The sequence below is a fragment of the Pelophylax lessonae genome, assembly GCF_965119305.1.
Source record: "Pelophylax lessonae genome assembly, chromosome: 5".
In the NCBI taxonomy this organism is placed as follows: Eukaryota; Metazoa; Chordata; class Amphibia; order Anura; family Ranidae; genus Pelophylax; species Pelophylax lessonae.
This window is the reverse complement of record NC_138772.1, coordinates 420,821,111-420,838,729: the sequence shown is the minus strand read 5'-3', so window position 1 is coordinate 420,838,729 and position 17,619 is coordinate 420,821,111. Positions and strand designations below refer to the sequence as shown.

Sequence of the window (17,619 nt, the reverse complement as noted above, 5' to 3'; positions counted from 1 at the left end):
CACCTCACCATAACTTTACGTACTGTATGTAGTAAAACAGAAATGGGACTCAGGGACAGGGGAGAAATTGTTACTGTTGCAGTCCACAAACCATTATTTCCAGACTTTTAACCTTTAAAAAGCTATTATCCATTTAAACTTTGAATTATGAGTCATAATTAAGCATGTGCTCCAGACAGACATCAAAATACAGAGATGAAATACATAAAATTAGTGATTTAGCCAGCAAAATGCTATGCATCTTTGTCCTCCATCCATGTCTGAGATTTACACAGCCCTACACCAGATAGCCAGGTGGATCACACCTTTTTGCAGTTAAGGAATACAAAATATGTCCTCTCTCTACCCCATCTATCTGAGATTATTAGTCTGATCTATTTTCCTATCAGCATGCTCCTTGTCAATACAGTTACAATTCAACACAGTCCTGCCCTTCTCTGTCTCAATCTGGTGAGTGCTGGTGTACAATGGAATTGTAAAAGGCTAATTCCAAATCCAATTTAGGTACTACACTACTTTAACAAAAATAAAATAATAATAATTTATAAATACAGAGCTGGGTTGGTATAATACCTCCCTGGAGCCAAAAATTAATTCTAAATATTTAATTAAAACTGCCTATTAATAATATTATTATTTAAGTCCTTAAAAAATAAAGATTCATTTTATGTGCCTTTACAAAACTAAGTTTTCAAAGAAATAAACTACAAAGAGAACAATGCTAAAATGCATTCTTTGATGAAAGGAGCCAATATGGTCAACCAGTTCTCCTCTTCATTTACATAATCTACATCGATTCAGCCAAGGCGAAATCTGTACACAGTTTACAGATACTGGATCATCCAAATATTATCAGCTGAACACTGCTCACTTTGTCAAGCACTTACATGGCTTTCATGTTAGAAGTAAAGAAATACATTAAAGACAAGAAAAAAGTAAGGTTGGAAAAAAATTGCAAGCATAAAAATAATAAAGCTATTGTAATAAATTTAGCATTTGATGTAAATTACTTCTTGCCTTAAAATAAAGATGCAATATAAAATAAATAAATAGTACAAGACATCATCTGCTTCCTTATAAATTTCCATGGGATAGTTTTTTTTTAGTACATTTCCTAAGGATTGTTTTAGGGGTTACTGTGGTTTGTCTTATAAAATGCCTTTCTCCATTTGTTACTTAAACAACATGTATTCTGTCCATAAAAATAATTAAGATCCTTCTCCTTTTTTTTTGGCACTTTCACATTGCAAACTTAGAAAATAAGTGCTATATTCATGTAGCCATTTCATTTGTTTTATTTTTCATATTTGTACACTAACATTAAAACACAGAAAATAATAAAAACATGTCCTTAATTTCCTGGGTTATTGTAGTGAACACAGACCTTTGCTTTTCCAGCTGCCCTGTGCAAGTGGTATCTTCCAGGCTGAACAATAAGTAATTGTCAATAATCCATAAAATGCTTTTTTTCTGCATAAAAATAAGTAGCTATTCAGGTCTCCTGAGCTGGAGTCCCAGATCCACCATTCTATAAATATTCCTTCACAGTTTGCGTATTCTCAGTAGGTGAGTGCATTCCTATTTGGACAGGTTAAGTTGAATATTTCATTTTACAAACACTCGCTGTTGCACCAGAAGTTGATACAGATGAAGAGGCAGCTCCCTGACTATCAACAAATAGAGGGTCCAAGCAAGCGACTTTAGCAGCAAAGAATGAATGAATGCAGTGAAGGACTGCAAAAAGATTGGAGAATTCCAGCTCCTGTAGAGAGAAAAATCACCAACACAGAGCACATTATTTTAATAAATATACACAGAGCTGAAATAGATTTCTTTAACAGAAAAAATAAATATTTTCACAGTATATTTAAAAATTGCTTGTCTGTATTCAGTCTATCTTACTAGTACTAAGGCTATACATGTGGGCCATACATGTGTAGATAAATGTCTCATTGACAAGATAACATTTAATCACCACTGGTACCCTGGACCAGGGATTCTGTATTCTGATTAGGTTTATGGGTGAATGCAGCATCTACAGGGGGACAGCTTCGACTGCCAATAAGCCCCATAGGGATTCCTCTAAGGTTACTTTTCAACTGTTTCAAGGCATGCTTGAAATGAAATGCTTGCAAAGATCATGCCATGTACAAAGAGCCATAGGCTGTAAATCCAGCACTAACACAGTTGTGATCAATTTATTGGCTTATCAATACAACTAAAATATTATTATTTTTATTTATTTTATTTTTTTATTTTTATTTATTTTATTTTATTATGTATTTATTTTATTATTTTATTTTATTATTTATTTTATTTTTTATTATATTTATGATTATTAGTCAATGTTTATATAAAGCCAACACTTTTATTTAATACAGTAATGAATAGTTAAGACTGTGTTCTGCTACCCCAGGCGACATACCAGGAAAAAGGAGGAAATCCCATTTAAAGAGAGGGTAAACTCCCTTCTAAAAGATGTCACCAGAAAAGGTACTGTATACCCATCCAACTCTAAATAAAAAATATTGTTTTAATCAATTTTAGTCCCATGATTATTAGGTCACTTTAAACACGAATTCCAGTTATATGGCACTTTAAATAATTTGTTTGCTCCGACTTGGACCAAACAAAGTATTTGCATGCCAGAACAGACTGGCTGCTGCTTATGCTGTAATATATTTAAGTAGCTTGTGCTACATAGAGTAGGGACCATTATGTTCTGGTAGCAGTATGACAAAATAATTTAGGAGAATACATTTTTATTGAATGAATGGCTGGCTAAGGTGGAGTTTGTGACATCAACTGCCAGCTAATCAGAGTTTCACTTTTGAGTTAGAGAAAGATCTCCTTTTTCCTCAGCAATTTTGCACTTGCAATTGAAAAAGGAAGTACTCATACTGAGCACTTTCATGTTCATTCATAGATTGTGTTATGCATGGATGGGATCAGTGACTTTTCAGCCACTGATGACAATAAGGAATTAAGCAGAAGAGTCTTCTGCTATAAGTTTATGGTTCCTGGAGCAACCATGAGCATACAGCAAAAGGGAATGCAGCCGACATAAGGGTTACTGAGCTGGGCAGCTGGAAGCAGTTCTATTCTATCATTTTATCAAGTTTTGCGCTGGTGGCAGTGAAGGGGTTAAAGTAAGTTGGTAGTGATAGTTTTATGTTAGTTTTATGTGACAGACTGGCATAACAATACTGACCTAATCAAAATAAAATCTAGTAACCTAAAGAAGCCTGGATATACTATATATACACAGACAATGACAACCATCCCATCTATTAATAAAGTGTGTATACTTAATATACACTATTTATGAGTATATATCTACCTATTCTACCTATTGTTCACCCATCTATATAACACAGGATAGATAGATAGATAGATAGATAGATAGATAGATAGATAGATAGATAGATAGATAGATAGATAGATAGATAGATAGATAGATAGATAGATAGATAGATAGATAGATAGATAGATAGATAGATAGATAGATAGATAGATAGATAGATAGATAGATAGATAGATAGATAGATAGATATGTTTAGCAATTTTTGAAAATGCAATGTAGTTTTATTGTAACTATAGCACTGTTAGTATTACAATTTCCAGATTATTAGAGTTTACCTAGTGTAATACAACCCAACAATTTTACTCTACAGAAACAAAAGCTGGTTTTTATTTACCTTTGCTTCAATTTGTTTTGTATCCTGATTCTGGAATAGAAACTTGATTTTACTTTTTCCATCATCTGAAGAGCCTTTCAGTTGAGAAAATTTATACCTCCATAGTATAGCCTTAGAAATAAAACATCACACATGGCGCAGTGAGCTCAGCAATCAGAAAAGAGGAGTACAGTAAAGTTGTAGGGCAGTTTCACGAAGAGAGAAAAAATTCTCAACACTCTATAGCTGTATATGACTATTTTTACATATAAATAATAATTCACAATTGTTTTAGTTTCTTAGCATATAGAAAAAAAATATTCAACTAGACACTTTCACTAACACCAATAATTAGAGTAACTCCACTTTTGTAGAGAAAAAAAACATTCCCTGTTGGTTCCTCTGTGCCCATGTGCAAAATAAGTCCAATGGGAATGGTTTCATAATTATCAAGCAGCTGCTGCACCTGCTGGGCTCTAATGAGGGAAATTGCAGGGTCTGCGTCATTTTAGATCTGATTTACTATTGGGAGTATCTTACCAAAAATGACATTTTTGTTGCAGGGGATGCCTGAAATCTGACTTGTAACTTAGTGCAGACTTCTGGGAAGTCTGCACTAAGTTACAAGTCAGATTTACTGCGGCAGGCGGCCGCTCCTGGGCAAACCGACGAAGTACTACATTGAGACTCTAGGGGGCGAGCGCGCGCTGCCGCCGGCACGCTCCCGCACCCGCTCATCAGCTGGGGAGCCAGTGCGTTTGACCGGCGGCTCTGATGGCCGCCGGCCACTCGTGATCTCCCGCAGCTGAGATAGAAGGACAGACGGTTGATGTAAACACAGCCATCTGTCATTCTCCCTGAAGTGATCACAGAGGCTATGTGACCCTGCTATATATAGGATCGCATGTCTCTGTGATGACTTCACAAGCCACGCCCCCTGACAGTTAGAATCACGCCCCTAGGGACACATTTAACCCCTTGATGACCCATTTAGCACTGATTGCTGTAGTAATGTCACTGGTACCCCCAAAAGTATCAAAAATGTCAGTTAGGGGTCTGATCTGTCCGCTACAATGTCGCAGTCCCGCAAAATATTGCAGATCTCCGCCATTACTAGTAAAAAAAAAAAAAACAATAAAAATGACATAAATCTTTCCTGTAGTTAGTAAAAGCAAAATACTTTTTTTTTTTTTGACACTTGGACTTTAATCATCTCTTTAAGCCCGAGAACTAAAAGTGATGTCAGAGGTCGCTATGGTCCTCCAAGGACATAGAGCCAAGTGGGGGCCATCTTGCCCTCACTCGACTTCCTGCCTATCCATCCAATGGATCAAATCGCTTCCTGTTTACTGACAGCTTTGGTAAACCCAGAAACAACCAGAAACCCGCCGCCAACATCACTTTTATCTGACGCAGAACTGCCAACAGAATAAAATGATACCGGGGTTATGTCAGCTAGCTGTTGCCATAATCCCAGTATTAAACGTCAAAATCATGACGTAAATGTACTGTGGGTGGTCAGCAAGTGGTTAAAGCAAGTGGTAAAAGCAAGACATCAAAAGGCATCCAATGTCTTTTTTTGGTAGAAAATCTTTCTCTTTATGAACAAACTCTTTTTACTCCAATGCAGCTACACCCTTAACCAGTGATGGCAAACCTTGGCAACCCAGATGTTTTGGAACTACATTTCCCATGATGCTCAACTACACTACAGAGTGCACGAGCATCATGTAGTTTCAAAACATCTGGGGTGCCAATGTTTGCCATCACTGCCCTAAACTGTATGTTCCATATATGTAACTATAGAGTTGATGCAATCACTAAGTGTCACTTTAACACCAATATGCATCTATATATGTGAAAACCAGTGCTGCGTCGTTCCTTTCCAATAACGCTCATACACATACTCATAAAAAAATTAAAAATAAAAATGAAAAAAGTGTCTCAGTGTGTCTTCAATAATGACTGCATTTTATACAGGACATTTAACAGTCTCCAAAGATGTCAAGCTCCTTTTGAACAAACTGTCTGAAGGGGCTTGACATCTTTGGTGCACAGAGTTAAAGTGCATTTATACATGTAAGTGGGTATATGTGTGAAATTGATTTTAACCACTTGCCGACCATCCGTGGCATTGTTTCATTCAATAGCCACTAGATGGCGCCATGATTGGCTAGCGGGGATATCAATCAATGGGGCCACCTGCGACCATCCTTGGGAGAAGCAGAACAGCGCTTTGCCTATGTAAACATAATGCCCCTGATGTTAATTCCTTCCCTGCCAGTGTCTTTAGTGCAGTGACAGTGCATTTTTTTGGCACTGATCACTGTATTAGTGTCACTGGTTTCCAAAAAGGGTCAAAAGTGTCAGTTAGATGTCCGATTTGTCCTCCACAATGTCACCATCCCTCCAAAAATCGCTGATCGCTGTCATTACTAGTAAAAATATATAAAATAAAAATAGGTAAAAATAAATACAAATTCCATAAACATATCACATCGTTTGTAGACACTATAACTTTTACGCAAACCAATCAATATACACTAGGAATTTTTTTTTACTAAACATATGCAGTAGAATACATTTTGGCCTAAATTGATAAAAATTAGATTTTTAATTTTTTTTTTGGATGTTTTATAGCAGAAAATAAAACATTTTTTTTTTTTTCAAAATTGTCACTATTTTTGTTTTTAGCGCAAAGAATAAAAACTGTAGAGGTGATCAAATACCACCAAAACAAAGCTCTATTTGTGGGAAGAAAGGAACTTTATTTGGGTACAGCGTTGCACAACCATGCAATTGTCAGTTAAAGTAATGCAGTGCCGTATCGCAAAAAAATGTCGTGGTCATTAAGGGGTTAAAACCTTCCGGTCCAGAAGTGGTTAATAAAGGTTTTTAAAGAATTAAAGTACTAGGGAGTTTGTATATTTCTCTTTACTCTGAGAACTGCATGAGAGAGCAGGCATCTTCTTGAATTGGAAGCAGACAGATCCCTAAAGGGGTAACAAGTGTGGTTTGACCTGTTGCAACATACAGTATCTCACAAAAGTGAGTACATCCCTAACATTTTTGTAAATATTTAATTATATATTTTCATGTGACAACACTGAAGAAATGACACTTTGCTCCAATGTAAAGTAGTGAGTGTACAGCTTGTATAACAGTGTAAATTTGCTGTCCCCTCAAAATAACTCAACACACAGCCATTTATGTCTAAACCGCTAGCAACAAAAGTGAGTACACCCCTAAGTTAAAATGTCCAAATTGGGCCCAAAGAATCAATATTTTTTGTAGCCACCATTACTTTTCAGTACTGCTTTAACCCTCTTGGACATGGAGTACGCCAGAGCTTCACAGGCTGCCACTGGAGTCCTCTTCCACTCCTCCATGATGACATCAGGGAGCTGGTGGATGTTAGAGACCTTGCGCTCCTCCACCTTCTGTTTGAGGATGCCCCACAGATGCTCAATAGGGTTTAGGTCTGGAGACATGCTTGGCCAGTTCATCACCTTTACCCTCAGCTTCTTTAGAAAGGCAGTGGTCGTCTTGGAGGTGTGTTGGGGGTTGTTATCATGTTGAATACTGCCCTGCGGCCCAGCCTCTGAAGGGAGGGGGTTCATGCTCTGCTTCAGTATGTCACAGTACATGTTGGCATTCATGGTTCCCTCAATGAACTGTAGCTCCCCAGTGCAAGCAGCACTCATGCAGCCCCAGACCATGACACTCTCACCACCATGCTTGACTGTAGGCAAGACACACATGTCTTTGCACTCCTCACCTGGTTGCCGCCACACACGCTTGACACCATCTGAACCAAATAAGTTTACCTTGGTCTCATCAGACCACAGGACGTAGTTCCAGTAATCCATGTCCTTAGTCTGCTTTCTTGTGCATCATCTTTAGAAGATACTTCCTTCTGGGATGACAGCAATGCAGACCAATTTGATGCAGTGTGCAACATATAGTCTGAGCACTGACAGGCTGACCCCCACCCCTTCAACCTCTGCAGAAATACTGGCAGCACTTATACATCTATTTCCCAAAGACAACCTCTGGATATGACAATGAGCACGTGCACTTAACTTCTTTGGTCAACCTTGGCAAGGCCTGTTCTGAATGGAACCTGTCCTGTTAAACCTCTGTAAGGTCTTGGTCACTGTGCTGCAGCTCAGTTTCAGGGTCTTGGCTATCTTATTATAGTCTGGGCCATCTTTATGTAGAGCAACAATTCTTTTTTTCATATCCTCAGAGAGTTCTTTGTCATGAGATGCCATGTTGAACTTCCAGTGACCAGTATGAGAAAGTGAGAGTGATAACACCAAATTTAACACACCTGCTCCCCATTCACACCTGAGACCTTGTAACACTAACGAGTCACATGACACCAGGGAGGGAAAATGACTGATTGAGCCCAATTTAGACAATTTTACTTAGGGGTGTACTCACTTTTGTTGCCAGCAGTTTAGAAAATAATGGCTGTGTGGTTAGTATTTTGAGGGGACAACAAATTTACACTGTTATACAAGCTGTACACTCACTACTTTACATTGTAGCAAAGTGTAATTTCTTCAGTGTTGTCACATAAACAAATATAATAAAATATTTACAAAAATGTAAGGGGTGTACTCACTTTTGTCAGATACTGTAGGTCAAAAAGAGGAGGTGAGAGCACATCTTACATTTAAGCACAAGTAGTAGTGGAGAGCAAACAAAAGAACACCTATAGGGTTTTTTATCTAAAAAGTTTGGGGTAAACTAGAAAATATGCACAGAGAGACTGTCAAACACACAATATAGAGTGATTACTAAAGACTCACAGAAAAACTTTTTTAATTTAATTTTTTTATGATATGGGCTTTTTATTACAATATTGGAATATTGTATTGCGTTATTAATTTCAGATGTATAGGGGTATTGAAATTGAGTGGTGCAGCACTGTTTTTCACATATATAGATCTTCCTTTGTGAGCCCCTATGAAAACAGTTTCACTTTATTACTTAAGGACCATCCCTAAGTTCAAGTTTAAGCCCTACCTACTAGCTGCTCATTGCTCACTGAGGCACTCTCATTGGGTAGGTCACAGTTTCTGTTCTTACACAGAACTTTCAATTTTAAAGTTTTACAATTATTGATGGGTTTATTTTAAGCTGTGTTTGCAATAAATGATGTGCATAATTTATACAAAAAAAAAATTGGAATTCAAGAAAATAGTATTTAATCAGAATTTTTATTGTTGTGAATCAATAGCGACATGTTTGCAGCGGTTTACCTTGGTTGCAGCATCAAAACAGATGAATCCCATACCGAAGTCAATGGTAAGGCCCATTAAATGGCTGTCAATAACGCAGGCATATGTTTTGCACTGAAAATAAATAAACCATGATTAATAGCAATCAAAATGGATTAGGCAAAAAAAAACAAAAACAATATATTGCTAAAACAGGCTAGAATTCACGCTTCTTTTAAATATTAAAGCTAAACTCCAGGAAGATATAAGACACACATTTTTGCAGCTCTGTATTCATTAATACATCAATATTTTTTTTAAACACTAGTTTAAGTATCTAAATTTGACTAGGTATCAGCTTCTTGCAGTCCCCTGTATTGTAGAGCCCTGACAGGGAGAGAAAGACGCTACAAATGGGGCCAATTAGCTGTTCTGTAGTGCTCATTGTGCCAACAAGGGCCATGCTGATAGAAATAGTTTAGAGTGACAGCTATATAAGCTCATCAGTGTGCTACTTTTCCTCTCACTGTCCAGTCACACGATGGGGGAGGGACAAGATCTATAACTGTTATTTAGCTGCAATAGAGAAAAAGTAGGTCTCCTACCCTACATACCCTACCCTTCCCTATCTTAAAGGGCTGTGCAGTAGAAGAGCTGTGTAAATCTCAAGACTGGGGGAACAGGAATGCATATCTTTTGTCAGGTAAAACACCTTCTGTATATGTATTTCACCTGTGTATTTTGCTATTTGCCCACAGTTCAGCTCTAATTCCCGTGGCCCTGTTGATAATTTACAAACTATGAACACTGTGAGGTATGCACATGGAACTCTAGCCTGAAATGGCAATGAAGTGGCTAATAGTGATGGATGAACATTGGCCGGGGTGGTTCGCAAACGTTAGCCGCAAACTTTCTCAAATGTCCGCGAACCGCAAGTTTGCGGCGGGCCCCATTGACTTTAATGAGAGGCGAACGTTAAAAACCTTTAGGTTATATTTACAGCCACAAAAGACTTACTAGCTGTGCACAAATAGTCCCTCCACATGCAGAATGTCATAACAGAAGTATTGCAATTGGAAAAGTTGCCCTAAAATTTTTTTTTTTTTTTACAGCAAAACATTTTTTTTTTTCCAAAATCAGCCAGAACTGACAGCAGCCGGTAAATACATGTCAAATACATATAGGATCCATTCACACATCTGTAAAATGGGTCCACATCATTTACACAATTGGGTGGAACGTTTACAGACCCACTGATTTTCAATTCCAGTCTGAAAAATTAGGCATTCACAGGATAAAGGAGTGTTGGATATTCCAGGCCCCAAAAATTAGCCCACATGGGTTTACCTGACAGCTAAGAACATTGTATTCAGTGGCTGAAGGTACATTAGGGATTCACAGGATAAATAAGTAAATGTCGACTATTCCAAGCCCCAAAAATTAGCCAACATGGGTTTACCTGACAGCTAAGAACATTGTATTCTGTGGCTGAAGGTACATTAGGCATTCACAGGATAAATAAGTAAGTGTCGGCCATTCCAGGCCCCAAAAATTAGCCCACATGGGTTTACCTGACAGCTAAGAACGTTGTATTCTGTGGCTGAAGGTACATTAGGAATTCACAGGATAAATAAGTAAGAGTCGGCCGTAAAAGGCCCCAAAAATTAGCCCACATGGGTTTACCTGACAGCTAAGAATGTTGCATTCTGTGGCTGAAGGTACCTTAGGCATTCACAGGATACAGAAGTAAGTGTCGGCCAATATAGGCCCCAAAACTTAGCCCACATGGGTTTACCTGACAGCTAAGAACGTTGTATTCTGTGGCTGGAGGTATATTAGGCATTCACTGGATACAGAAGTAAGTGTCGGCCAGTATAGGCCCCAAAAATTAGCCCACATGGGTTTACCTGACAGCTAAGAACGTTGTATGCTGTGGCTGAAGGTACATTAGGCATTCACAGGATAAATAAATAAGTGTCAGCCAGTATAGGCCCCAAAAATTCGCCCACATGGCTTTACCTGACAGCTAAGAACATTGTATTCTGTGGCTGAAGGTACATTAGGCATTCACAGGATAAATAAGTAAGTGTCGGCCATAAAAGGCCCCAAAAATTAGCCCACATGGGTTTACCTGACAGCTAAGAACATTATATTCTGTGGCTGAAGGTACATTATACATTCACAGGATAAAAAAGTACGTGTCAGCCATTCCAGGCCCCATAAATTAGCCCACATGGGTTTACCTGACAGCTAAGAATGTTGTTTTCTGTGGCTGAAGGTACATTAGGCATTCAGAGGATACAGAAGTAAGTGTCGGCCAGTATAGGCCCCAAAAATTAGCCCACATGGGTTTACCTGGCAGCTAAGAATGTTGTATTCTGTGGCTGAAGGTACATTAGGCATTCACAGGATACAGAAGTAAGTGTCGACCTTTCCAGGCCACAAAAATTAGCCCACATGGGTTTACCTGACAGCTAAGAACGTTGTATTCTGTGGCTGAAGGTACATTAGGCATTCACAGGATACAGAAGTATCAGCCAGTATAGGCCCCAAAAATTAGCCCACATGGGTTTACCTGACAGCTAAGAACATTGTATTCTGTGGCTGGAGGTACATTAGGCATTCACAGGATACAGAAGTAAGTGTCGGCCATAAAAGGCCCCGAAAATTAGCCCACATCGGTTTACTTGACAGCTAAGAACGTTGTATTCTGTGGCTGGAGGTACATTAGGCATTCACAGGATACAGAAGTAAGTGTCGGCCATTCCAGGCCACAAAAATTAGCCCACATGTGCTTACCTGACAGCTTAGAACATTGTATTCTGTGGCTGAAGGTACTTTAGGCATTCACAGGATACAGAAGTGTCAGCCAGTATAGGCCCCAAAAATTAGAACACATGGGTTTATCTGACAGCTAAGAACATTGTATTCTGTGGCTGAAGGTACATTAGGCATTCACAGGATAAATAAGTAAGTGTCGGCCATTCCAGGCCACAAAAATTAGCCCACATGTGCTTACCTGACAGCTAAGAACATTGTATTCTGTGGCTGAAAGTACTTTAGGCATTCACAGGATACAGAAGTGTCAGCCAGTATAGGCCCCAAAAATTAGCCCACATGGGTTTACCTGACAGCTAAGAACATTGTATTCTGTGGCTGAAGGTACATTAGGCATTCACAGGAAAAATAAGTAAGTGTCGGCCAGTATAGGCCCCAAAAATGATCCCATATGGGTCACCTGACAGCTAAGAACGTTGTAGTCTGTGGCTGAAGGTACATTAGATATTCACAGGATACAGAAGTGTCAGCCAGTATAGGCCCCAAAAATTAGACCACATGGGTTTACCTGACAGCTAAGAACGTTGTATTCTGTGGCTGAAGGTACATTAGGCATTCACAGATTAAATAAGTGTCGGCCATAAAAGGCCCCAAAAATTAGCCCACATGGGTTTACCTGACAGCTAAGAACATTGTATTCTGTGGCTGGAGGTACATTAGGCATTCACAGGATACAGAAGTAAGTGTCGGCCATAAAAGGCCCCGAAAATTAGCCCACAGCGGTTTATTTGACAGCTAAGAACGTTGTATTCTGTGGCTGAAGGTACATTAGGCATTCACAGGATACAGAAGTAAGTGTCTGCCATAAAAGGCCCCGAAAATTAGCCCACATGGGTTTACCTGACAGCTAAGAATGTTGTATTCTGTGGCTGAAGGTACATTAGGCATTCACAGATTAAATAAGTGTCGGCCATAAAAGGCCCCAAAAATTAGCCTACATGGGTTTACCTGACAGCTAAGAACTTGTATTCTGTGGCTGAAGGTACATTAGGCATTCACAGGATAAATAAGTACGTGTCGGCCATTCCAGGCCCCAAAAATTAGCCCACATGGGTTTACCTGACAGCTAAGAATGTTGTATTCTGTGGCTGAAGGTTGATTAGGCATTCAGAGGATACAGAAGTAAGTGTTGGCCAGTATAGGCCCCAAAAATTAGCCCACATGGGTTTACCTGACAGCTAAGAACATTGTATTCTGTGGCTGGAGGTACATTAGGCATTCACAGGATACAGAAGTAAGTGTCGACCATTCCAGGCCACAAAAATTAGCCCACAGGGGTTTACCTGACAGCTAAGAACGTTGTAGTCTTTGCCTGAAGGTACATTAGGCATTCATAGGATAAATAAGTAAGTGTTGGCCATAAAAGGCCCCAAAAATTAGCCCACGTGAGTTTACCTGACAGCTAAGAACGTTGTATTCTGTGGCTGAAGGTACATTAGGCATTCACAGGTACAGAAGTAAGTGTCGGCCAATATAGGCCCCAAAAATTAGCCCACAGGGATTTACTTGACAGCTAAGAACGTTGTATTTTGTGGCTTGAGGTACATTAGGCATTCACAGGATACAGAAGTAAGTGTCGGCTGTTCCAGTCCACAAAAATTAGTCCACATGGGTTTACCTGACAGCTAAGAACATTGTATTCTATTGCTGGATGTACATTAGGCATTCACAGGATAAATAAGTAAGTGTCGGCCTTAAAAGGCCCCAAAAATTTGGCATATAATGGACATGAAATGCCTTTTCTGCCGATGTATTTACCGAAGACAAGGACCAGGAATTGTTGTGGGTGGATGGTGGTCTGGCAGATATTTGTGGCCTGTCATGAGGAATTGTAATCAAATATGGTCTACTGGTCACATGTGTTGAATTCCTCAGGGATCCATGCCTCATTCATTTTTATAAATGTGAGGTAGTCAACACTGTCATGAGCTAGGCGAGTGCGCTTATCGGTCACTATCCCCCCTGCTGCGCTGAATGTCCTTTCGGACAGGACACTGGACGGGGGGCAAGCCAACAGTTCCATAGCATATTGTGCAAGCTCTGGCCAGAGGTCAAGCCTGCCCACCCAGTAGTCCATGGGGTCATCACTCCTCAGAGCGTCCACATCAGCCGTTAACCCGATGTAGTCGGACACATGTTGGTCTAGGCGTTTCCTGATGCTGGATCCGGAGAACAGCTGTCGATGGGTCAGCTGAAAGAAGGATCTCATATCTGAATTGACTAACACATCTTCAAACCGCCCTCTTCTTGCAGGCGCTGTTGGATTGCTACCCGCAACTGTCTCTCGGTGACTGGAAATTCCTCTGCCAGCGCACGCAAAAGTAGAATGCAGCATTTCTCAGAGCAAGGCCTGCAAGTGCTGCATTCTGACCACCCTCTGTGATGGTGGTAACATTTCCCCCATTTTTTGTTTGTACTGGGGTTCTAAGTAGTCTGCCATGCAGTAATGGTCCTTGCCCTTTATGCTTTTTATACAGGGGTCCCCCTTAAATCACTGGAGCATGAAGGCCCCCATTTGCACTAAACTGGACATGGTGTAGTGGCCTGGCTCCAGCTCATCATCCAGGATAATCTCATCCTCGTTCTTCTCCCCTCATCCACGGACAACACCAGGGATCCCAGACAGGTTTAAAGCATGCTCTTCTTGCTCCTCCTCATCCGCCCTGGCACCATCCTCCTCTGACTCCTCTTCAGACTCCTGTTGTTGACTTGCCTCGGATGGAGTAGCACCCCCCAGGAATTCATCCTACAGACTTTCTCATCTTCCTGCTCCTGCTCCTCGACGGCTTGATCAATGACACGATGCAATGCATGCTCCAGAAAGAAGGCGTAAGGTACAATGTCAATGATGGCGCCCTGGCCATGACTAACCAGTTTGGTGATCTCATCAAATGGCCGCATAAGTCTGCATACGTCACTGGTGAGGTGAAAAAAACCCAAGCTCCCTAGAACCTGTCCTGAGTTCGTACAGGTAGTCGTTAACTGCATGTTTCTGCTGGAGCAGCCTATCAAGCATATGCAACATTGAGTTCCATTGCATCGGGCAGTCACAAATAAGACGCCTGACGGGCAGGTTGCGTCGCCGCTGAATGTCAGCAAGGCGAGCCATGGCTGTGTAAGATCCTCTGAAATGGCCCGAGATTTTCCTCGCCTGCCGCAAGAAGTCCTGGACCCCAGGGTATTTGGCAAGGAATCGCTGCACGACCAAGTTGAGGATGTGTGCCATGCATGGCACATGTGTTATTTTGCCCTGTTTCAGTGCACTCAACAGATTGGCACCCTTGTCGCACACCACTTTACCAACTGTCAAATTGTGCGGTGTCAGCCACTGATCTGCCTGTGAATGCAAAGCTAAAAGTAGTGCAGGACAAGTGTGGCTCTTGGCTTCCAGGCACAACAGATGCAGCACAGCATGGCAATGTCTCACCTGGCATGTGGAATAGGTTCTGGGGATCTTGGGTGGCGCATTGGAAGAGACGGTAGCAGCGAAAAAGGAGCAGTCAGCCCAGGAGGAGAGCAAGGATGGAGTAGGAGGAGGAGAAGATGAGGCAGGCCTGCATGCAATCCGTGGCGGTAAAACCAAATCCACGGTTTACATGCTTGACGGCCGTCAGAAGGTTCACCCAGTGGGTAGTAAAAGTTATATACCTTCCCTGCCCCTGTTTGCTAGACCATGTGTCTGTGGTCAGATATATCTTGGCACCGACACTGTGTGCCAGAGATACATTCACTTGCCGCTGAACATGGCCATACAGCTCTGGAATGCCCTTCTGCGAGAAATATTTCCTGCCTGGGACCTTCCATTGTGGTGTTCCAATGGCCACAAATTTCCGACAGGCCTCCGAGTCCACCAGTTGATATGGCAGTAGTTGGCGGGCTGTAGTTGGCAGGCTATCAGTTCCGACAAGCCAGCAGTCAAACGTTGGGCAAGAGGGTTATCCGGCGTCATAATTTTTTTACGCACCAACATTTGGGCTACGGAAGCCTGCCTTTTTCCAGAACCACGTGAGGACGGCATGATGGAAGGTGGAGTGGAGGACAATTGTGAAGAGAGAGAAGGAGAAGAAGAAGAGGCTGGACGGTGAGAGCCTGGAGTGTGGCTTTGTGGGTTCTGATGGTGTTGCTCTCACTGGGCTCAGGGATGGGGAGTTCAGGTACCCTCTTAAGGCGGTCGTCCCTAGGTGAGTGTTGGGCTTACCGCGACTTATGCATTGACTGCAAAGGCTTCAGATGGCAACACTGTTGTCAGCAGCGGACACACTGCGAAGCCATGTGCCGACATCCTGGGAGCGCCAGATGTGACTGTACATGGTTGATGGCTCGCTCCTGATACATTTGCAGTCTGGTTTATCCCTCCTGTGCAATGCAAGTTCCATCTGCTTCTCTTCCCTATCTGCTGGTCCATCTCTCCCTCTGAACTCCCCTCCTCTTCCTCTCTTGTGGCCACCCATGTGACGTCTATAGACACGTGATCATCCATGTCACCTTCCCCACCACTAACATTCGAGATCTCGGAGTAGGCCGCAGCAGCGGGGATCAACCTCCTTGGGCTGATCTGGGTACTGTCGTCAGACTGCTGAGTAGCGGCTGTTGCTACCTCCTCTTCCTGATCCAATGCCAACAATGGCTGCGCATCGCAAATGTCTTGTGATGGATCGGAAAATAATTACTGTGACTCAAGCGGAGGGTGTATGGTGGTGGTGGTGTCTTTGGGGGTGCACACAGCAGAGAGTGAAGAGGGTGCACATAGAAAGGATGAGGAGGGTGCAGAAGAGGAAGGCTGAGTGAGCCACTCAACCAAGTCTGGTGCGTCCTTTGATGTAATCGAACGCACCTTCTGAAACTTCACACTTTGGCTCCGGCCTACTGCTCCTGCCCTACCCCTACCACCCCTGCATAATGGCCTGTCTCTTCCTCTGCCTGCCTGTTAATTACCCTGTGACAAAAGTCCCTAGAGAAGCGCAGTATATGTGGAACAAGGTATATAAGACCCCGCTTCAATCTGTGGTATTGGGGGACCACTGGTTTATCACACCAGTTCTACAAACAATTGGCCAGTATCTGTTGTCACTGTGTGTAGCACAGTTAACGCAGCAAAAGAGGCCAAATTTTTGCAGGACTAAAATACACTCTTATAAAAGTATACTGTTAAATAAGACCCAACTTCAATATGTGGTATTGGGGGGCCACTGGTCTATCACACCAGATGTACAAAAAAATTGGCCAGTATGTTTGGCACTGTGTGTAGCAGAGTTAACGCAGCAAAAGAGGCAATATTGTTCCAGGACACAAATACACTTATAAAAGTATACTCAGATAACACCCCACTTCAATATGTGGTATTGGGGGGCCACTGGTCTATCACACCAGTTGTACAAAAAATTGGCCAGTACGTTTGGCACTGTGTGTAGCAGAGTTAATGCAGCAAAAGAGGCAATATTGTTGCAGGAAACAAATCCACTATAATATGCTTTCTTTATTAGAAAGTATATTATAAGTGGATTACACCCCTATATAGTGCACTGCACACCTATAACAAATACCAGTCCTTAAAATGACTTGTGTGGACCTTAACAGAGCGATTTGTGTCACTGACGAATTGTCCCTGGTGCACACAGCAGACCTCTCTCTACACTGACAAAAATGAGACAGTACATCTATACCAAATACCAGCCCTTAAAATGACTTTTGTGGACCTTAACAGAGTGATTTGTGTCACTAACGATCTGTCCCTGGTGCACACAGCAGACCTCTCCCTACACTGACAAAAGATATAGTACACCTATACCAAATATCAGCCCCTAAAAGGACTTTTGTGGACCTTAACAGAGCGATTTGTGTCACTGACGATCTGTCCCTGGTGCACACAGCAGACC

At 41.4% G+C, this 17,619-nt stretch overlaps 1 protein-coding gene across 1 annotated transcript in view; it reads right to left on the bottom strand.

Annotated features, from left to right (window-relative positions):
* Window positions 1-1,279: 1,279 nt before the first annotated feature.
* The window catches only part of SNTG1 (syntrophin gamma 1), a 914,265-nt gene continuing 897,925 nt past the window's right edge, over window positions 1,280-17,619 (bottom strand). The window contains exons 15-17 of the mRNA XM_082259745.1: window positions 8,948-9,040; window positions 3,699-3,809; window positions 1,280-1,762 (exon numbers count right to left, since the gene is read on the bottom strand). Coding sequence (XP_082115871.1) covers window positions 1,592-1,762; window positions 3,699-3,809; window positions 8,948-9,040 — 375 coding nt within the window. The 3' untranslated portion in view covers window positions 1,280-1,591. The remainder of the gene's footprint in view (window positions 1,763-3,698; window positions 3,810-8,947; window positions 9,041-17,619) is intronic.